We start from the raw sequence: 23,798 nt of genomic DNA on the forward strand, positions 1-23,798 counted from the left end.
GCGTCTTGAGGGTAAAACACCTTTATATTTTATTGGGGGCGGCCCGGTGGTGCATGTGATAAACAGCGCCAGTCCACACGGCCGGACCGGGTTCAAATCTTATCCGGACCGTTCCCCCGTAGCAAGGACTGACTATCCGGCTACATGGTAAAAATAAGTCTAGTAAGCCAGAAATGGCCGGTGTGACCTGTAAGGTCGTTAGAGCCAAGAAGAAGAAGATTTTATTAAATATATAAATGAATTTTAAAAGCGATACTATGAAAAGTGGTTTATTATCCACGATGAACTATGAAAAGTGATTTATTATCCATTAACCAGCGAATCATATCAGCTTTCCTACACCCTTTGCTCTTCTCAAACTGCCTTAGTTGATCGCTACCTATAGTAAACACCGGAACTGAATAATCAATCAAGAATGTTTACTATCTCCGCAGCGTGAGGGCTGACTTTATTTGACCGGAGGATTGATAATCAACGTTGTATGTAATCGACTTTACATTAATATAGCCCACAAAATATCCGTTTTCTTTTGTTTGATATGTTGAATTTCGTATCCTGAACCTTTACATAGCAAATTGGGTGTCTTCCGGGAAGACTACACCAACTTGTTTACGAATTTCATCCTGAATATGTGCAATCAGTAAACTATCAGCATGTGATACGGACGTCGATTGTACCCGGCCAGCTCTAATGCATTTCCTTATTTCTTCTGCTTCATATCGTAAACCACAACTGTTCATAAAATTGAAAGGATGCCGGGCGGTAGGTAATGTATCTTCTTTTATTGTCCCATCTACATCAGTCAGCTTTAATGGGCACCAGAAGTCATGCAACTATAACAGGTGGTAAAAAGAAGAAAAAAAGGTTCTATTTTCATATGAAATGTTTGAAATATGTTTGAATTAACTTACCGTCAAACTACCTTTACTGCCACGCACTATTGCGGTATTCTTCAACTGATGCAACGCACTCGTTTTCATACGTGCTATGCCGCCGCCAGGAAAGTGCAGTTCAGCGGTTACCTCCACATCAACACCATCATCATTGATCACACCAGATGCCACCACCTTTTCGGGAGCTTTGCCACCGAAAGCCCACAGGCACACCTGGATCGTGTAGACGCCTAGATCCAGCACAGTACCTCCTCCGAGACTTTTGAGCCGCAAGCGATCGATGTCGGACAGTACAAATCCGAACTCTACCTCCACCTCGCGAATCTCACCTAGATCTCCACGGTCGATACGCTCCCGAAGTTGACGGTAAAACGGGAAAAACCGCGACCAAATAGCTTCCATCAGGAAGAGATTCCGTTCGGTCGCTCGCTTGATAAGTCGCTTCGATTGGCCTTCATTCAGACAGAGCGGCTTCTCGCACAGCACATGCTTTCCGTGCTCAAGCATCAGCAGTCCTAACTCGTAGTGTGCGTTATTAACCGCCCCAATGTAAACGACATCTGTGAACGGACGCACGAACGTTTACAGCCCACGGTCATTGAGATGAAAACAACGATGCTACCTACCAACGTTTGGGTTTTTTGCCAGCGCCTCATATCCGTCGTGTGCCGTTCCTATACCAAGCAGGGCAGCAAATTTTTCAGCATCCTGCAGTTTTCGGGCAGCCACAGCGACTATTTGATGCTCTGTTGCCGGTAGCGTTCCGACGGCGTTCGCGAAATCGTGTGAAATTTTGCCAGCACTGGCGATACCCCAACGGAGTGGTGATTGTGCCATCTTTTTCCTCTAGCAAATCGCAATTTCCAAAGAGTAGTGCGATACCTGTCACGTATCGATTGTCACTGCACCGGCAGAGTTTCAACCTTCAGTTGATAAGGGTAGCTGTTCGTAGCGGAATCACACTATTTATGGTTTTGTACCGCGGCAGCTTGGGAAACCACTTGTCTGAAAATAAACACACCTCATGCGAGAAAATACACTGTTGAACAAAAGTTTATGCACAAGTGGTAAAACATGAATAAATGTTAGTTTTAAAAGAATTATGGCGAATAGCTAATAAGAAATTGATGTATGTAGTGTTCAATGTTATAACAGCCATTAGAAATTACAATTTTTGGTTGTAAATAATAAGTCCTATTTTTACAGCTACACATTATCAGTTCCATGCTGTAAACCGGAACATTCGTTATCATTTGCAAACTACAAGACCCCTCGGTCACCTTAGGCCAATGAAGTGCATTTAAATGACATCTGCTAGGCGTTACTGCTACCAGTCCATTTGTTTATCAACTGGAAGTGGGTGTGGATTGTATTTCAATGTACATATTTACACTATACATTTCCTATACATTTTCCCTTCCATTCATGCAATAAAATACTAACGTACCTTTAGGTTTATAGTGGACAATATGAATCATTATCGATCGTTTTTGGATAATGGTATCCACTGGTAATATAATGAACTCTAGAAGCTTTTTTTGGAAGTATCGTAAACTTTCAAATCAGTATGTTAATTTCCTGAATGCGCGATTCCGTGATATCGAGATAGGTGCTCTTTGCCGCGTGATTGTTTTTGCGGGCACATTAAAACAGTGAACGCTCTTGTCAATAACAAATGTCTGTAGTAGAGTAAATTTCACAATTGGAGCAGCATTCTACTAAAGTTGTAATTTTGGGAGCTTTACAACCGAAAATGGTACATTTGGCTCCATGTTTGTTGATGCGGCTCTTGAGGTCCCCGAATGAAAAGAGCCGCGTCTAGTAAATGATTATTTAGCAGGCATTGTGGCTTAAGTGATTAGACAAAAAACTTATTTGTTACAACGACACAAAGAAAATGTATTTACAAATTGTTTTGCGCATCGCTATGCAGTTCAACCGCATTCTCGAAGAAAATAATTTCACCACCTGCTTGTTTGTATACGCGTTCGGTTGCCTCCTACGCATATTCTACCACATATGCAGTGGAATTAATTTCATTTTTATCTAATACATGTATTAAATAAGTCAAATGTTTAATACGTACAAAAATCTAACAATCTTCAACGTTGAAATGTTTTTTAGATGTGATAACATTCTGACAGCCGCAAATGAATGCCTTTAGCACAACGAGTCTCATCAAACAATCAAGAGCAATGTGCAGAAAACCCACACCAACACAAACCGAAATATAGGGGCCAAAGGGGCATATCTCTAACACGTTATCGCTTTAGATTTGAGTGCACTGCACAACGATACATATGATAATGCATAACTTGTTTCTGTGTGTATCCCATCTGTTAGGAGATAATGGTTGTGGATAAAAATATTTCAGAATATGCTGGTACCGATTTTCCACAGGGGTAACCTGATAGACAGAGTGACACCGTTTCGAAACGTATACAATAAATTAAAAACCAGTTCCTTTGAATGGCATGTCGCTGGAAATCATTAAACAGTATTTAATGATAATGCAGAACCGCTGAAGGACAATCTACGTTTTTTGAATAACTAAGAGAGATCGCTAGTGATCACATACCACAATAAATATGCACTTCTATGCTTACTTTTAGCTGACTGTAACCTACACCATCTAATATTAGATGGATTTACCAAAATGAAGCTTCTAGCAAAATAGGTTTCTAGCTTTAATCCACAATCGCACGATACGAACCATCTGGAATCTGTGTACAAAAACGCAAGTAATGCACTGTAGCGAATGCTGATTAACGATCGTACTAACACAAACACCGATCCCCATAGCGTCATCTCGAAGCGCACGCATCACATTTTACCGGCCGGCAACATTCGGCATACAGTATGTTAGGGTAGTGATTGTGTGTTTCTGCTTTTGTTCATGCCATCATATCTCTCACCACGGATAGAGTACACGCACACCAGGATTGAAGATCGAGCGAATTGTGTATAAAATTGAAAGACACACCTCGCGGTCGTTGGTTTCTGTCATCATCTTCGCGCAGACATCGGTTGTACTGGTTCGTTCCGCGCCTTGATTCCAGGTTGACCTTGAGCTTACTGTGGTGTAGATTTTTTGTTATTGTACTTTTGTTTGGTGCCGTTTTCAACCGCATTTATCCCATAATTCATAATGGCGAATCCGAATCAGGAAATTAAATACACTAAGGTAGGTTCAATCATCCAAGTCACTCTCTTCTTTGACGGTGGTATGATTTAAATGCTCGTTGGCATAAATTAGCGTGGCTAGTGGTATTAACGTATTCCCGATTTTTAGATCTTCATCAACAACCAGTTCGTGAATGCAGTTAGTGGCAAGACCTTTCCCACGGTTAATCCATCAACCGGCAAGAAGCTAGCTGACATTGCCGAAGGCGATAAGGCCGATGTTGAGCTGGCAGTGAAGGCTGCGAAGGCTGCATTCGTACGCACGTCTTCTTGGCGTCAGATGGATGCTTCTGCCAGGGGTGCCCTGCTGTGGAAGCTGTCTACCTTAATGGAACGAGACGCGAGTGTGATTGCTTCGCTCGAGTCCCTGGACAATGGCAAACCCTTCCCTAATGCAATGTACGATGTGCAAAGTTCGATTAAGACCCTTCGCTATTACGCTGGACTGGCCGACAAGGTCGGCGGTGATACGATCCCTTCGGATGGGCCTCATTTTACCTATACTCGCAAGGAACCCGTGGGTGTGGTAGGACAGATTATCCCGTGGAACTATCCATTGGCGATGTTGTCGTGGAAGTGGGGTCCAGCCCTCGCTGCTGGCTGCACGATCGTAATGAAACCGGCCGAACAGACACCGTTGACAGCACTGTACATGGCGGCATTGTCCAAGGAAGCTGGCTTCCCCGATGGTGTAATCAATGTTGTTCCAGGTTACGGACCAACGGCGGGTGGTGCTATTAGCTCGCATCCGGAAATACGCAAGGTGGCATTTACGGGTTCGGTAGAGGTCGGAAAGATTATTATGGCTGCAGCCGCCAGCAGTAATCTGAAGAAAGTGTCGCTTGAGCTAGGTGGCAAGAGTCCGCTCGTTATCTGCGAGGATGCTAATGGTGGGTTTTGCTGAATCTACAATTAGTGTTTACACTTTTACATTCAATTTCACGCTTATCTTTGCAGTGGAACAGGCTGCCATGATCGCTTACATGGCCGTGTTCGAGAACCAGGGCCAATGCTGTATTGCAGCCACACGTACTTTTGTGCATGAAAGCATCTACGAGAAGTTCGTGCAAAAAGCAAGCGAGTTGGCAAAGGCACGCAAAGGTTGGCAACCCATTCACTGAAGGAACCGTTCACGGGCCGCAGATCGATGACACACAGTACAAGAAAATCCTTGGCTACATCGAGGTGGGTCAAAAGGAGGGTGCCAAGCTGGTCACCGGTGGTAAGACGGTTGGCAACGAGGGTTACTTCATTGAACCAACGATTTTTGCCAATGTTACGGATGATATGACAATCGCCAAGGAGGAAATCTTCGGCCCGGTGCAGAGTATCATCAAGTACAAAACGTTGGATGAAGCGATTGAACGTGCCAATAATACCGCGTTCGGACTGGCCGCTGGTATCGTGACGAATGACGTTAACAAAGCCCTTACATTCAGCCATTCAGTAGAAGCTGGTTCAGTTTGGGTAAACACCTACCTGGCCGTGGTGAACCAAGCACCATTCGGTGGCTACAAGCAGTCGGGTATCGGCCGTGAACTGGGTAAAGACTCGCTGGAAGGTTACCTAGAGACAAAATCAGTCTCCATTCGTCTGCCGGCTAAAATTTAAAAGGGTCGTCCGTTGACCAGTTACAGCTATCGTGATTTACGATTGTTTCGTCGTTCGTGTTTATTTCAAAACAAATACATCTTCATCGTTTTGTTGCATTATGTTTCATTCTCCAACAATCTTCCCTTTATTTGTGTGAGTTTAATTCTTATCAAGATACGGTCATTGGTAGACAACCGTTAAGTACCGTCGAAAACAAGCCCTCGTCATGTTTTTGGGCAATGGAGCAACTCGTAAGACGGGTGCGATAAATCTCAAGTCGACAATGGAGTCGTTGAGAGAAACGTTTACCATCGTCAGCTGTTCGATAAGGGGCCATGATAAAACGGATGCTTTTCAAAAAGCAAAATGTTTGTTTCTCGCTTATCCAGAACACTGATCGCATTTCGCCGTGTAAATCCGCTATTTCCATTTGAAAGAAGTGTGTTCTTTTTACCAGCTTTTGCTATACTTCGTTTACTTTGTGTGTACAAAGAGGTATACTGGAAATGTTTGTGATCTTACTAGACCCCTCCATAAATTAAGATAAGTTTGTGTTTTGTAGATAACAGGCGTTGGTTTTGAGTGCGACCAGATTTTAATCGCAAGGACAGTCAATTGATCAACAAATGAATGAAATGGCTATCGCTTTGACGCTAGTGTCCATTCGGATTTTAGTACTGTAAGAAATACTAGAGGACTTGAGGATAAGATATCAGCAAAATTATGATATCACATAATATAATAATTTATGTTATCATCAATTTGAATTGGTAAGCTGATGGATTGAAAAGTAGTAAAGTAAGTATCAATGAAAACTTTGTAACATTAACCAAACCAAAAATTCAAAAATTGAGTTACTTGTAATCATATTTAATACTTTGGCCTACAATCAATATCCGCGTTTAAAGTACATAGGCCATATATAACAGACATTAAAGGCACCCTTGTGTACAGACGAACAGGTACATATAATGGAAGCACCCTTTCCATGGATAACACCATCTTTCCCAACCGACAAATCTCGAGGCAAAGGATCTGACTTCTCGAATTACCTCACTTGGTTCCGGTGTGCGATTTCACCTGCCACGTGCTTTGCATTAAAACTTAATGCCGACCAATTATTCACCGTCAAAACGGTTGGAAAAACGTATCCACCTTGCAAGATGGTGGGCCTATGTTTCGATGCGATCTGTGCGGGGAGTAGCGTAAGGTGCAAACAGCGGGACAGGGAAGTGTGCAAAGAAAACGTAAAGACTGGAAAGCTTGACGCTGCAGTGATGCATGAAAATTAGACCATGTGACGCTCAGTGCGCAATGGGGCGTGTAATGCTTAATGCTAGCAGCATTCGTTGCTTTGGATTAAATAATGTAATGCTATTTTTATATCGTGAAACACAACCGAGCGAGATTTACAATGTTGAGGAGATACACTTTAAGGAGAAGTTTAAGATTAAATTGAATATGGGTTTGGTCAGAATTGTAAGAGTTTATGGCAGGTTTCGATGGATAGTTGCTGTTCCAACTCTCAGCTTCGAACTTTGTGTGCTTTCAATTGACCCATCCGCACGCCTCGATCAACGTTTTTTTACGCCTTACATTCAGGAACAGGAACTAGAAAATATTCTCAACAATTGCCTACTTACGAATGCATTCAGCTGCAACACTACAACCGTCTTTTGCTCAATCGCCATTTCGATGTAATACTAACCAATCGTCCGATTTGACATTCCCACCGTAGGTAGCCACTTGCTTCAATCGCCTGAAGTGTACTCAATTGAGCCCCGAAATGGTAGCACAGTGATGATGATGATGATGATACCATTGCAGCACACCATTGTCCGACTCACAACAAGAACGTTGCAGGAAGAAATCGGAATCCAACGTTGCAAAGGAATCCAAAGTCAAAGTCGACAACAACTAAAAGCATCATTCCATGGTGAAGCAGAGAGTGCAGCTTTCGAAGCGGTTTACAACAAGTTTCGTACCGTTTGAACTTTACTTCAAAGCATATTTCTATCAAATGGTGATACTATTGGAAACGCGAGCAGACGCGACGACTTGGGCTGCCGAACAATCTTCGGCCGAAGAATTCGAAGAAAAGAAGCCACTTGGGTACTACATACAATTGTAAGACATTTTTCAGCTTCTTCTTGAGGAATGAATCGGTTTTGCATGGGCACAAAAAACGAGCTTGTTTGTGAATGGAGTACGGTATGAATGGCTGCCACCCGATCGCAATGTTGCGCCGTACTTGTTCCGGCACGTTCACAAACACACAATTGTACAAGTTCTTCCGAAAACGCTCCATGAACCAAACGGCTTCGAATAGTATTGCACTAGCATACCAAAAATGCAAAAGCCCAACGCCACTTGATATTTATGCGTCGAAAAAAGCTCCATAAAGTATTGATTGATTTGAGGTGAAACTGACTATAGTTGCTTGCTGGAATTTAAATTACTTTTTTTATAAATCTGTTTTCATCGCACAAACTTAAGGCTACGAATTTCGTAATGCTTTAATCAACATTTTGTTCTTAAAGGCATCAAGCTGTTCTATTCTTTCTAAATCTTCTTAAGGTTTAGAATACGCAAAAGCTATTCCGAAAGTGCAAAACAAAAGGAAAAAGCAAAAAAGCCACATTATATACCAGTCTCGTAAAATATGCATCTTTTTTTTTTCATCATGCAGCGATGCAAAAAGTGAAGTGTTGAAAAGAATGAAAGCAAATAAAAACTGACAGAAACTAAAATCGCTCTGCTTTAATCACACTTTTTCGTCTATCGCATCATATTATCCGTTATTTTTCTTAATTCAGTTTCTCGACACTTTTTCAACTTGCCTGGCAACATCTTCTATTCACTTCATGTGATCTTCCATGCACCACTTTTGCTTTTAACTTTGCCCAACGCTTACCTTGTACGCTCGGTTCAGCCGATTTCAACACGCAAGCTTGCATTTGCATAATTTCCAAATACAACCGGAGAAAATCTGATAATTTTTAAATTATTCCTCTACCAGACACAAAGATTCACTTGAGATGCGTTTTTTTTCTTTTGATTTTTCTTTTTCTTTCGTTTTGTTAGTTTGAATCAAGCTATTCCGAGTCCGAGTGATGTCCTATGCTCGACGAGGTTATATCCTGGGACGGAAGTACAAACCTTCTCAGCGCAGATGGAACGGAATGAGAAATGAGGCACGAAATTCTGATGGAAAAAGTTTTCCTCCTGGGTGCGTTTGTTCACTTGGTATCATTCGTTAAACGGAAGAGTTTCTTGAGGAAGAAACCTTTGACACCATCGCGTACCGGTGTACCACATTTAATGTGTTTTATTTCGCTGCAGCTAGTGCATTTAGAACTGGTATACAAAATTCGAAAATTTCAGTTTTTGTTCCATTCCCCTCGTAGCGTTTAGTGCCGATGTAGTGCGATAAATCAATCCAACACCAACGCCACGATATGCGCGTCAATGAGTGATGGTGTCGCGAATGATAGGCTAATAATCAATGTTTAATCAACAGGTTGACAAGTTCCATTGTAACAGGACAAGCTGTAGCCCCGGGAAGCCGGAATATTGTGCATGTTGTGTGCGAGTTGCATACTCCCGGTTGGTTTTCGGAAGATGCTAATGTGTGCACACTGGTGACATTAATCATATTCGCAAGATAGGACAGTGGAGTTTCCATTTCCATAATGTTATCGGCGTTTACACAAAGTCTGATTTGCCTGCGGTGTCAGTTATTTGATTATGATAGTGTCCACTCATCTATCCATCGATCGATGTCGGTTGGTAAAGCAGATTTATTCCCTAAACCTACCACACACACATACACACATGTCGCTGCACCACGTAACTACTCACGGATGGAGGAATAAAGACTACCGCCTGATCCGGATCCGAGTTGTTTGCCTATTTGCATTTCCGATTGTTGCTGAAGAAGAAGGGAGCAAGGATTCTGCCGGGACGAATTCAAGAACAGAACTTAGCCACCATCCCTTCCATCGATTACAGTTTTGCACATCGTCCCCACTTTCATTTGCATTCACGCTTTGTAACCACCGTGGGAACTGGTTCGGGTACTACATCGTGCTGCACCATAATGGTACGATAATGCAAATGTGGTACTTGCAACTTGCTACGCTCATTGCCGTCCCCACTTCGGATAACCTCGAAGGTGCGAATTGCTGCGTACGGCGCTCCTCCGGGGGAGCATAAATCATGTTTTCCCTCGCGTGGCGTAAAGATGCATTTCCTCTGTGCCCTGTGGTGTAGTCTCTGTAATCCGGTGTTAGATATATTGAAGCATACGCTATAGCTTCCGAGGTTCATTCAAGTGAGTATTTATTTGCTTAATCAGTGTCTAATTTATGGAGTTCTTCAGAAAAGTGTTGCTGTTACTGTTAAAAGCTGAATTATTTCTTACAATCACATAATTTCCTATCATACTTGCGAAATGTTGCATAGTAGCAATGTTACTAAATATAATTGTTCTACTTCTAACACTGTTCTAACACTCCTGTGAGTGGATTTATGATTCGTTATCTAAAAGTTACAACCCTTAATTAACACCATATGATGTTAAGTGGGTGAAAGGTATTTTTAATGAAACATCCGTAAAAACCCTTCCCACCAATATTGTTGTTTTCATTCCCCTTTTTTTGTGCCCTTCCAAAAGCTGTTGCTTACTTTTGGTTTATTTTTTGGCCCCAAAAGGACATCTTAACCAAATCTGCCATGAAATATAAATTCCGGAAGAAAGAGAAAGAAACCAAGCATGGGAATTTTATTACAACTCAAACGAAGCAAGTACCGGTGAAGGTGATCATCAGAAAGGGCGCAGCAATAATGTTCGCGCAAGTGTTTCCATTTCCCTTTTTCACGAGCATCTGTGGGGCTGAAAAAGAATGCCGTAAGCCGCGGTTATGTTCACGAAACACCGCGGAACAACCGCGACAATGCGACACTAATTAGACGCGCACCGTTACTGATGCCAATTTTATGGAGGCTTTAGCGATAAGGTCTGTCGGGACAATTAAATAACATCGTCGGAGGTCTCCTTAGGTTTCGTGGAGATCTACAGATAGGAGGAAAAGGAAAGCGCAACGCTAGGAAACAATGAATCCGGGCACACAGATTGCAAGGATGATGTTGATTCGAGGGCATTAAATGGGGTGTTTTGGGAATACTGTAATGACATCTTAATGAGACGGTGCGATATGTAGCGAAGAGGTGAAATATATTACATGTTGTAAAAAGAAAGTAATTCACTGATCTGCTGCACATATTGTTAGTAGACGATAAATGGTCGAATGCAGATACTGGAAAAAGAAACATCGACATCGTTGTTATCCTTTGTGTGGGAATCTTCAAGCTCCTGTTTCATGTCAAGTGACGTCAAAAGTGGTTCGCTAATAAAAAAGACACAATTTAATTTCTTCTTTTTATCGCAAAACACTCATGAAGATGTTTTGTAAACATGTTTTTTTTGTTAAATTGTTTTGTTTTTTGTTTGTTATTTGTTATTGTATGTTATTTGTTTGTTTTTTGTTATTGACATACATTCTACATATATCTATTTGTTAAACGAGTATTACTTCTGAATAAATAACTGTCCCTATCCTTATTACCAAACTAGTTATGCCTGGAACCAGTTTTTACATTATCTAAAGGAATCGATTTTGGAATTTGTTAGACGAGATATATTATTTTATTACATCTATTAGATCTACATCTTAGGTGATTAATATAATTTATAAAATCAGTAAAAAATACAAATTAAAAAGTATCAGGTATTCAAGAAAAATGTATTAACACCAATATCCGTTCCTGCTGAAATACTTCGGAAAAATGTACGAAATTTTCAAATACATTGTGCCACGCTTGTCAGCGTGTCATCGCTGACACTGGCTTCATTCATGCTGCCTTTATATTGAAGAATCCGTTGTAATTTTCAAAAATTCTTGTCTTTTCACCATTTGCAAGTGTTTTGTTATCAGTCTTTGTTTCTCGCTAACGACAACTTGGACAGAAATGTAGCAAAATCCCTTGAAAAATACGTCGATTCTCCAACTAACGCGTTGTTCCGTTGACACTTTTCCCATTCACTAGCTGTTACTATTCACCGCGTTGGGCCTGCGAAACCAAACATGCAAAACTGTCCTTGCCATCCATTCTTAAACGTGCGGACGGAATTTTCAATCTCAAAACGTGTCAATAACGACACATTCCTGGTTGACTCCGTGTTGAAGAATGTAAGCAAAGTTCTCGGACTGGCGCTGCACTTGTTTTTGTTCGTTCTGGCTGTTGTCGTAGCAAAAAAAAAAGGTTTACCGCTTATCGTGACGATCGTTTCCATAGAAACACCTTTCAAGCTCTTCGGAAGCTACCGAACCGTTCTTGACAATTCGAAGCTTTTTTACCCATCACACGCTAGGTACGAGTTGGCGTTCCCTTCGTTTGGCAGCTGACGGTCTCAGAACTAAGTCATTTGAGGGCGGCCTAGTTAGAGGATAACATTCCACTGTGCAGCAAAGCATAAACGATTTTGCTGCAATCACCCTCTTTACCATCCGTTTTGTGTCGGAATTTGAAAGTTTCGAGAAAAACGTGCTTCCATAATTGTACGGTATGCTAGTGACAAGAAACCCTTGGACCCTATGCTCCTCAGCAGAATCCGGGAAAGGGTTTCTTCTTCTCTAGATTTTAACATTGACGTTCCAATGGTACGGACAGGCCAATATCGATGGGTTTTGATTGAAGCTTTCCTAACACTCTTTTCCGCTTCGGAGCTTTGAAGGCTGAATATTTGCTCAACTATTATTCTATAGACATTCTTTGCGAACGAAAGTTGGTAACAAAAACAACCTTGTCTTTCTAACAGGATGTCAAAAGTTTGCTAATTTACTTCAATAGAATCTGTGCTCAAGATTTTTTTTCCATCATTGTGATTTCAAGAGCAAATAAAATTAACATATTTTTTTAATTTTGTTACTTTGTTATATAACAAAAGTTTTATTCAATAAAGTGTTCTTTTGCTGCAGTAATATTCTATCATGGTACATATTAAAAAATACTTGTATTCTGTACCTTTTCTTTGGAGAGATTTCACAATCCTCTTTGTATTATGTAAAGTTCCAAACTTAGACCAGATATTTTAGATATATTTAGATATAATTAATCTAATATACGAGTTTATTGTAATCACTTGAAATAATTGAATGTGATTTCCCCAATATTAGGCATAAAAATTGAAGCTGCAGAAGGACGTGAAGCTTAAAGTTTAGCAAAATGTAGTTAGGCGTAGTTTTTTTACCTTTTTTCAGATCTATGTGGCTTTAGTTTGTTCCATCTACTTCGTTAAAGCCACTGTTGCACCAATCGCCTGAAACCGCTGAAAACCACTATCTACAAAAGCTGGTGCCAAAAAGTTCAAAAATTAAACCTATTCTCCAACCAACGCCATGGTACAACCTACATTCGTACAAACCCGGTAATCTACCGTACCTGTCAATGTCTTTTTAGCTCAATCGTTTTTACGCTAAAAGTACAAAGCCTTCACAGTAAACCTCATTCTAAGCGCACATCGAACAAGTTTTATCACGACAAAACTATTCCCACGAGACATATCTCCTCACTTGTGATAAGTTTTAGGAATGGCAAAAAAACTCAATCCCCGAACTGGCATGATAGTAAAACTATCTACGGGTACGCTTTTCAAACTGACATTCTCACCCTAGAAAAATTGTTGTACCAGATGAGTCAACGACATACTCTATAAACTTGGCTTATGGATGCTTTCTGGCATTCACATTTGCACTTTTTGTTTCTGTTGCATTCTTTTCATGTGAGTGAAGAAGGAGGGAAATTAAAATCACAACATTCCGTTCATTTGTAGCGAAACTTTTACTGTTCAATTAAAGTTCTCGGCTATTCGTTCAGCTGCTCCTGCGGTTTGCGGTAACCGCATTCGGCACACACGGAAACCTTGATGGCTTAAGCTGAACTAAGCTGATGTCAGGATTCAAACGACTGCTTGAACGCAATCAACGCCAAATGGAGAAACCAGTCGGATGGCTAGGAGGTCCACGATTTTTCCTATTTCTTGTACCTTATACGTACTTGTTTTCGTTACACCCTTTCGGCACAATCGCTCGGTCGCCTTAAGCTTAGATGAGGGTGACTTTTTTACGCTTTTGCTATGTCCAATTTCCTGTCTGGAGTCAAGTGTTGTACAGGCAAGTCGTTGCACCAGGAACTGGAGCTATTTTGTAAACTATTTTTGGTGCAATGGTGAAGGCAACTGAAGCTAAAGTTAAATCGCATTGCAAACGATAAGTGAGAACGCACACCGTTACAACAGGCCTTATTGGGTAAATTCTCCAAAAACGTTTTGGTGCTAGCAGACAGCCACAGTTGCAAATTGGCTAAACTTGTTCGAATTAAGCCATTGCTCGTTGAGGCTACAAAGAAACAACGTTAGCAATCGAGTACGAGTTGTCAACTACCAATTCGTTTTTGTTGTTGCTGCAATCTCTATCCCTGGATTATCTGCTGGAGCAGGTGGGCTGTGGTAAGTTAGAAATTTTAGTAGCCGTTTACAGCTAGTGTAATGCACAGTGCAGCTGGTATACTTAAGAGTTGCCCCTGTAAGCACTGAAAATTATTAGAATTTCTCTTTCCCCAAACGATGTGGTTTGCTAGTACACATTAAAATGCCATGATTAGTCATCATACGGTACCAGTGCAAATCAAGGAAATGACAAATAATTGTTTTACACAAAATGTTGTTACACTCTTGTTCATTGAGGCAGGTGACAAACAAACTTAGAACTTTAAAGATTTCCAAGAGTTCTAAACTAAAATAATTCTTCTTCTTATGTGGCACTACATCATCAAGGAAGTTTTGGAATTACATTTCTAACTATCCTTGTCTTGATTTACTCGTCGCCGGATAGTCATATGGTATCCGGTCCAGTTGGATAAAGTCTTCAGTGCCCCAACCGATATACAGCATTTAAAAAATATTCAAATGTCCCAACGTAATAAGTACAGTTCAACCGGCAAGATGATAGGAATTTAATCTAATGTCATGTATTATATACAAGTGCAATGTTGTTAAGACTTAGAAATAGTTTTAGAGACCATACCTATTTCTACTATTATTCAACAGAGAACCAAATTGTTTTAATAACAACTTAAGAGTATTTGTATTAATTTACTAAATTTTCAAACTATGTATAATTTTTTGATAGAAATTGTGTAAATTGAAACCTGTCATGGCTTAAACATTGCATGAGTGGATGTTACTTTTAGGCGTACGATCAATTTCTGACGCTAACCGTTTTGACTAGAAAACAAAAGGCATGCACGATCATGACAAGCATGAAAACCCACCACACAAATACCTTTTGGTGCCCCAAAAAAAAAGGGGAAATATTGTTTTTGTTTTATGGTACAATTTTTGCTCGACGCATCCTATCCATTCCATGAAATTGAATCCTCGCGGCCCAAAGACCTGCATTTGAGTGGGAAGTGTTTTGTTTCGATTTGAACCAGGCGGGAAAGATTTTTTCCCAACCCAATCCGAGGGCAGATGGTGCACGGACACAATCCTGGTGGTTTGACATGTTATTCTTTCCTACACGTTTATTTTAGTGTATCTTTTTGCACTGCATTACGTTAGAGGTAGAATGTGCGTGGTACGGGTATTGAAATAGTTCTGAAAGCAGTGGGTGGAAAATCTACCATTTTAGGAAATGTGTCGCCAGCAGGCCAACGAGATCGGACGATTGGCTTCATCATGTCAATCGGAAAAGCGTTAACCCGGGTACGTTGACGTTGATAGCTGGATAGGATGTAGCATATTTGGATAGCTTTGTTTTCCTATTGAAAATGCGTCTCAGGTTACCAGTAAAATACGATGCTCCTGTTCAACGTTTATCATATCGAATGGAAAATATCTAAACAACCAAAACTACACAAGATGGAAACATTTTTTCATGTTTGCCAACTAGATTGATTTTAAGTTATATCCTGAAATTTTTTTTTGTATTATTTGCCGAGAAAGCCTATAATACCTATAATTGGTAATTTGCAGTATGTTGTCTTACGTTGGGATTATTTATGTACACAAGACTTTTCTCCCGGATGCTATTTCCATACATTTATATCTTTCCCCTCCTTAAACTTGCTGCTACGCTTGTTAGCATATCAAGATAATCTTGAAAAGACAAAAGAAGCTTTCTTCGTACACATAGAAGCTTAATTTAATAATACTTACCCTATCGGACCTTTCCAAATATTGAACTATATTGTATATTTACATTTCAATGGGTAAAACATTGATCCACCTTCAAATCCACATTCATCAAGAGCATTTCCAACGCATTTAGCATCGATCTATGAAATTGATTACGCATTCAAAACACATTTCCCCAATTATACTCCCTTGGCCGTCTCTTACCAGTTTACCCTCTCGGTTCTCGTTTCGTTTGATCTAGTTTGTTTTCGACCGATGAACAAATCTCCTTAATTGATTTTAACTTTTCCTGGACACATAGCAAAGATGAAGACTAGGAGGATTTATGCTAATGCCGCTTACCCAATCCAATGCCATGTGCATCGAGAACAAATACGAAATGGGGGTCTCCCAACGGGGAATCGTCGCTATTGGGAAGTGGTTTGCTATGTACCGTAGCCTTTTTATTCAATCTGAATTGATGCGTCTACACAGATCGTTACGTGTTGATTGGGAATTGTTTGCAGTATTACGCTGCCTGAGAGTGTCAGATTTGGAAGGAAGCAGAACCGATTACACGTCCGCACAATTGTGGTTCGACAAGGTAGTAGAACGGAAAGCAAACGCTGCAGCACAACACCACCAGGAAGGATGCCAAAAACCACATCGAGGAGTTGTAAAGGTACCACTGGTTGTTTGATACAGTGAGTGGTTTGAGAGATTGAAAACGGGATTTGATGGTTGTGCTGCTTGCTGCACCCGACAGCTGTTTGTTGCAACATAACAATCTACCGCAGCGGGATTGTTCGAACTGAAATCGTATCAAACAATGAGTGCAATAACTGCAACGAACAGATCGACCCTAGGTGTTGGAATGCTTCATGTACACCCGTATGGTACAACGTATGCAAATTAATAAGGAAACGTCCTTTCTTATGGTAGCAGTAAAAGGAACGTATCGATCAAACCATAAACTATCTCACCATCATCGATTCGAGGCGATAAATCTTTCAATAAAACGCACGAACGATGTACATACGTGGCCAAGCATTGAATTTAAGGAAACACGTGTAAAAAGACGTATAACACCAAATAGCATAGAATTAATTATATCAATTTGTTAGTTAAGGGGACGGCTCGGTGATGTATGCGATAAATAGTGCCGGCTCTCAACGACAGGAGCGTGTATCAAATCCCATCCGGACCGTCCTTCCGTGGCAAGAATGGGACCATCGTGACTTCGTGGCAAAAATAAGTCAAGTAAGCTAGAAATGGTCGGCATGATATTAGAGGTCGTTAAGCCAAGAAGAAGAAGAAACAAATTGTTACTAAGCGCCTATTTCAAATATAAAATTAAAATTTATCACTGCAAAAAACGGTATTGGTTAATTATAAGTAAATAAATCAACATTTTTTCGTCAGCAAATCCGACACAGCTATTTAATTTTTAAAATTCTGCTACACGATATTAAAACGTTGAATTTCTAGCCAACAATGTAAGTAACGCTTCAATAATTGCTTGCCAATTTATCTTATTTTTTTATTCTTACGGGTTGTTACTTTTTTTTTGTTTAACCCTGACAATATTTTGCATAAGTTTATGAATGTAATTTTTTTTACTTTCCTATCAACATTTTGTTGCATTAGGTACACTAGGGACTAGGCATCCCAATGGGTAATTGTTTTTGAGTAGCCTTTTCTTACGTTAACCTATGCAGCAAATAATTTTGTGTTGTAATTTTGATACTGGAATTTCTATATATGTCGATACAAGCCAAGCCATAACTTTTTTATCTTTTCACACAATCTGTATTTGGGTCCGTTAGATGGATGTAAAATATTACAATACAAACAACAACTCTTGAGAACACTTCTGTTACAAACCTATACTTCTATTCAAGTTCTGTATAATTTTATCTTATATAAAAATTATAATATTTTCTTAAGTTTCGAACAAAATGTTTGTGTTTGAGTACGTTTTTTACAACAAGTGTTTGAAGAACATCAGCTTACGGGAAAAATTATGTTTTATCAAAAGAAGCGAGAGAAGTGAAAATAAAAATCGAATTTTCAGGAAAAACCTGCTTTAAAAGCATTTATAAATCCACATCACGTCGCACCACAAAGAAAATTGCGATTTCGCTTAATCATTTAAGCCTATGCCTTCCTTACGCTGTTCCTCCTTCATCAAAGCAATTTGATTTGATTTTCAAATTTCCTTCTGCAAAAGCCTCATTTACAGACCGGCGTGACAACGCAATACGATTAACGATTATCAGGCGCAAGAGTACTCCAAACGAAAAGCTTGACCGATCGTGAGTTTCAAGGTTCCCAAAAATTCTATTTTATTTTTTGCTCTACTTTCACTTGGACCAAACCGCTGTGCCTGATGTGTCCATAGTTGGTTGGTTTCCTTTGAACTTTCAATTACCTTTCCAGCTCTGTTCATGTGCAAAATTTCCACGCTAAAATCGTTCTTCTTAACGAAGGGACTATTCCGTCTTTTTCTCTGTTTTTGGCCAAAATTGCATTGGAGTAAAGTATCCTCTGTAAAATCAATTCCATCAAGCGCTGGTCCAAGGCTGAAAATAGCTCATCGTGTGTTTGGTGTGCAATACGTTTTACAACTTTTGTTTCGTCTGCAGCTCCATCAAGCCGTGTATCTCGCTCTCGACAGTTGTATCCACTTGTTTGCGCGTGTCTTCTTCTTAGTCTTCCCCATCCTTGAGACGACTCTTGTCAATCAATTTGAAAGGTAATTTTAAAAGCGCACTATAGCAGTCAATGTGGCCGGCGCAAAAATAAAATCTTTCATCGGTGAGTGAATGATTGAAAAAGGGAAGTCGATAAAGCATCAAGATTGTGTGTGAAAAATGGAAACAACCAACCAAAACCACTTCATATCGTGAATATACCAAAAATGTGTACACGATGCGATTTACATATGAATAATGTTCCAGCATCAAGGACCTTTTATCAACCACGTTCGTCGCGGTTTTATGGAGGAGATGTGAAAAATATTGCTCTATATATCAGGCGAGTCCTCACATGCATAGATTGCCACAAACCACCTGACAGTCTATTCGTAACAGAATAGGTACATAGAAAAAAAACTCATGTCCAGAATGGTAGCAGAGCCATATCCATGCTATGAGGCTCGGTTAGTTGTGTTATAAAAAATTGAAAGACAAGGATGAAGCTGATAATTTTTACGTCTTTTCCAAGCTTTCAGTACCTTTTGGTGTCATCGTTAGTTTTAATGGATATTTACAGAGTTTCCGTTTAAGACGACCATTTTGTTTCAATCGAACTGTTTTATCTTTTGAAGATATTTGTCAACACATGTTAATTTTTTTTGCAGTAATCACACATGAATTTTGTTGTTTAGTATATCTTATCGTGATCGCATGATGAAAGCTTTAAATATATTTTATACAATTTTTATAAACCCAATTTTAATGATTCCTCACAACAGGACAGGGTATCAAATCCCATCCGGACCGTCTCCTCTATCTGGCTACGCTCTAAAAATTAGTCTAGATACAGGCCTAGATCCAAAAAAAGGAATCCACCAAAGGTGGCATCAGTTGCGTTGTGACACGATTGTCCTAAACATGTACCCAGGTTGTTGGACGGTTGTGGATCGATTTTTAGATAAAATACACCCATAAACCAGCAAATGGTTCACTATTTCTTACCGGACACTGCCTTTTCTGGAGGGATTTTGATGACTACATTTATGCCCTATTCCATCACTTCCGATTCCTGGCTATACCTGTATAATAGCAGCTGACTAAACAGATTCGTTCAATCAAGGCCAACCTTATTCCATTACAGAGGAAAAACCGAAATAATAAAGAACCCTCACCTAAAGCCTCTGATCGTAGAACTTTGTTTTATGACCACATTTCCGTCGACATTCTTACCTGCCAAAGTCTTGACTCTAGCTAGAGGAAAAAAGGTAATTCGAATGAAATTTATTCTCTGTTTACACTCCTATACACACATGCGGCACTATATACGCTGTGGATAATGTTGCTAGTATTGTTGGTGTACTATTTGTTTGTTTTTAATGGATGTGATCAGGATTTTTTCTATGATAATAAAAGTATCTGTGGAACGGGGAGCTCGCTATATATTTTCACACATTCTACTCTCAACCGTTGCTTTCGAGATTGAAAAGGATATAAAATCCTGCAGACATTCGCCATAATGCACATACTTAATGTCGTATCCTAATGATCTGTAACATCGTAATTTGATTTATGTGTCGTTTCTTTTTTCCCATCCAAATTTAATTTGAACATATGGTAAGAGCGAATATATTGAAACCTTTTCAAAGATACTAATGGACCTTTCTTTACAAATATAATAATAATATGGTAATTTCACGAACGGAAACTATCAGTTGCACCATTTCTAAACATACTGTTAGCTCTATTAATTGCTCAAAAACTACTACACTTACAACTAATCTTTAAACTCATAGGCATATGAGACACTACAAACATCTTATCAAAGTCTTATTCTGGACTGATGTCTCAGATGTGTCTGGTGTATTGACTAAGTGCTTTGCAACGGTAACAAGTGACAACAATGAAACTGTTGGATAATACGTCTGATAAACGTTATCTTTGTTGCTGCTTTCCCCAATGTCATATTTCTTATTAAGGGAATATTTTGTTGCGAAGCAGATTTTAAAATTATTTTTTCTTGGTTTATTGTGAATATTCTCTAAATTCTGTGATGTGAAGTGTGTGACTTGTGAAATAGTTAATCAAAGTCTACCGGGAGTTTTCTCCTTTTTTCAAGACGTATCACACGAAGACGTATCGTCCTTTAGATACGACCAAATGAAGAATATATATCCAATCCAATTTCCAATAATTCCAATAATTTGAAGGTCTAAATGGAGGGGTAGGTAAAATGTATCACAGTCGACAACGGCTAATTTGTTGGTCTGCTAGCCGAGTGAATTTATCGACTGGATGTGGATCGACTGGATGGAGTGATAAGCATAGGATTCATTTTATTCAATTTCTTTACTTTTTTAAGGCATACGTTTATTATCACATTAGCAGAAGTAGTACGCGTGCATACAAATCAAATAAGTATTAACTTTTAGATCCTTCTGAACAACATTATTTTTCTTAAATATATTTTGATCAAGATCCTATTTTACAAATATTTTCCACTCCTTAAATTACCGTCTTCCCTCACCACCACGGGCCAGTTGCTAGCCTTGCCATAGAGCTATAATACTGTTGTCCATCAACCATCATCATCAACTTTCCATTACTTTTCATTTTTGTGCACGATCTTCGAGTGATGTGTGTTTGTGAAGATCAAAACATCTTCCAGCACAAGGGCTCCAAAAAGATCTCCAAAAGATGCCGTTGTTGCACTTTGATCGTATGGTGAATGACTCTTGTTTTTGTTGCAGGTATTTTCGGTACATTGCGTCATGTTTGTGCTAGCTTTTTTTCTCGATTCGTTAGGATGAAGGTTTTTCGCCATTTTGGTCCTTCTTCCCGTCGACAAAGGAAGCCATCTATTCGGGTCGTTCGTTTAATGGTCATATTGCGACATTTCGTGACACTTTGTCGGCAGTAGCATCCACCCAATAATGGTGAAGCATGAGTCCAGTGCTATCGCTAGCGAAGAAGCTGATACAAATATGAAGTTCCCGTCGTGCCATCGTTTCCGTTTTCCCCAATTTTATGCAGCTGATGAGATTCATTAGTTGATCTATGTTGCTTTGATGTATAAAAATGAGATGACCAAAGCAGACTCAACCAGCTTTGACTTTACCTGGGTGCAAGGAACAAGCAGCTGAATACTATTCTCTTCTTCGCCACTAAGTTTCGGACATGTTCAAAGAGTCAGATGCATTCGCTCACACATGCTTCACAAGGCGCACACACACACACGCACACACAGGGTGCACAGTGAATCGCAAGCACACCGAACAGATCTAATAATGTATCAATTTTTGCAAGATGAGCATATGCTGGTCGGTACGTTTTTTCCTCCATCAACCAGAAGCCCAAGGGTATAATGCGTATCGGAAAGGAAAAGCTACGATATACTCACGTTCCACTGTGCCCAAGGAAGCCCAACGGACAGGAAGAAATTCTTTCCACCGGCATGCATGAATCGATGCATTCGCCATAAAGAAGTGGCACGAATGCTTCTACGAGGTGGAAAATATGAAAAGTGTCTGTTTCGAAGATTTTGTTCCATTTGATGTGCAGCGAACGTGAGTGCAATTTAATGATGCAAAAAAGGCTTCGATATATTAACATGTTGGCGGCAATTGAAATGCACTGTGCCATAAATAGATTTCCTTTCAAATGTGCCACTTTTGTGCCAATCTTTTGTTGTACTTTTCTCTCTGTGGTGTTTTAAAAACTCTCTACCTTCGTTTGATATCCATCTGTTAGCAGCCGCCTTTGAAATTGCTAGCTTTCATCAGAAGCACCTTTGAAATTATCTTTTTTACGCTGTTGCAGCATAGTTTTGTAACCGACGGAAGGGAATTTAAGAAAATGAAATAATCCTTGAAAAGTTTCGCCTGCGCTCTCTAGTTGATAAGAGCACTGCAATGTAATAAAAACTCCGCTCAAGATAGTTTTGTTGCGAAAAGCAAACAACTAAATAGGAGGGGGGAAAAACAACATAAACACAAAATCAATCTATTGGCCCAGTTTTGGGCGTCGTTTCGCTAAGGGCGATGCTAAGTAAAAAACAAGCACCAAAACTTTAAGGTTCGGGCTACATCATCATCCAGCTGCAGCAAATTGTAGCACAAAAGTTGTAAGTAGCCGCTGCAGAAGTGCCTACAATTAAAATGGAAATTAAGGAATGCGAAAATTATGAACTTTCTCCTGGCCGCATCAAACCGTCTTCGGGAGGACCGTTTTCGGTGCTGTTGTCAGAGAGCCAATGGGTATGGATTGGGTTTGTAACGATGGAGTTTCTTGCTAGAAGATTTATTTTGTTTTAATTTCTTCGTTGTTTTGTAAGAGTTTGCAGTGTAAGAGAGGTAAAGAGAGAGAGAGAGAGAATATATAGAATAGAAATGTAGCTAAATAGAAAAATATCAAAAGAGAATTAAAATATCAATCTGGAGAAAATACCAACACAAACACTCAACATCGCTCATCTGTTTTGTAGATTTTATTCAAGTTGCACATTAGTACTGTGATACTTATTTACTCATAGATATGACGTCAAAAATCAAGGCTTCAGTTGTCCGGTGTAATTATTTAGTGATTTGTCTTCACATGACTAATAATACATAACTTGGCAATTGTACGCTGCACAATACTGAGGTCGTCGGAAAATTTAAATGATATTATCACTGCAGCGGACTTGCTTTGTTCTCAGGTTTGTTTCTAAGATGATCACGAACCTGAAGTATTTTGATGCTTTTTGGTTAATTCTTACCACACAGAAGGCATCTTTCTAACCAAGATCTTTTTTTATGGTAGAAATGGGAATCTTCTTAGACTTTGCATGAATGCCTCCATAGGCCAGCTCCTGCACAAGTAAAATATTGGTTAAACTTGGCCAGAATAGTTAGACCGGTGACAAACAACGACACATGCCCGAAGAAAGACTTTGAACATAGGACACAGGCTTGTCTGTCTTCTTTTCAACCTCACGCTAAAGAGATCAGTCTAATGGGAACTTTGACACCTTAACGGGAATCGAAGATCTCGGTAGCTATGATTAAGAAGATCTAGATCTCGTCAAACAATCATAAATTATGAATCAATCATGATTAAGTCTCTAATTTAGTAAAAGTTGAACAACATACAGTGAATTTCACCTATGTAGCATCACGTCGCTAGATCGAATGCACGTGATTATCGTACAGTTTTATATTC

The 23,798-nt window shown here is 39.7% G+C and overlaps 2 protein-coding genes across 2 annotated transcripts; one reads left to right on the top strand and one right to left on the bottom strand.

Annotated features, from left to right (window-relative positions):
- Nucleotides 1–253: 253 nt before the first annotated feature.
- LOC125766147 (trans-1,2-dihydrobenzene-1,2-diol dehydrogenase-like) lies at nucleotides 254–1,888 on the bottom strand. The gene is made up of 3 exons (XM_049431838.1): nucleotides 1,520–1,888; nucleotides 912–1,453; nucleotides 254–833 (listed from the first exon to the last, which is right to left on the bottom strand). The coding sequence occupies exons 1-3, from the start codon at nucleotides 1,728–1,730 to the stop codon at nucleotides 564–566; spliced, it is 1,023 nt and encodes a 340-aa protein (XP_049287795.1). The 5' UTR covers nucleotides 1,731–1,888; the 3' UTR covers nucleotides 254–563.
- Nucleotides 1,889–3,707: 1,819 nt separating this feature from the next.
- Nucleotides 3,708–5,795, top strand: LOC125766128 (retinal dehydrogenase 2-like). Its single transcript, XM_049431803.1, is given in 4 exon segments — nucleotides 3,708–4,077; nucleotides 4,186–4,966; nucleotides 5,034–5,173; nucleotides 5,175–5,795. Coding segments are annotated over 4 exon segments (1,470 nt in total). The 5' UTR covers nucleotides 3,708–4,041; the 3' UTR covers nucleotides 5,688–5,795.
- Nucleotides 5,796–23,798: the final 18,003 nt, after the last annotated feature.

The sequence above is a fragment of the Anopheles funestus genome, chromosome 2RL, assembly GCF_943734845.2.
Source record: "Anopheles funestus chromosome 2RL, idAnoFuneDA-416_04, whole genome shotgun sequence".
In the NCBI taxonomy this organism is placed as follows: Eukaryota; Metazoa; Arthropoda; class Insecta; order Diptera; family Culicidae; genus Anopheles; species Anopheles funestus.

Bases quoted from the DNA above. Each gene is read 5' to 3' on its own strand.
- LOC125766147 (XM_049431838.1), bottom strand. From the start codon at position 1,730: ATGGCACAATCACCACTCCGTTGGGGTATCGCCAGTGCTGGCAAAATT. The intron at 1,454-1,519 runs GTAGGTAGCATC...GTCCGTTCACAG, and splicing joins GGCAAAAAACCCAAACGTTG to ATGTCGTTTACATTGGGGCG. The intron at 834-911 runs GTAAGTTAATTC...CACCTGTTATAG, and splicing joins GCAGTAAAGGTAGTTTGACG to TTGCATGACTTCTGGTGCCC.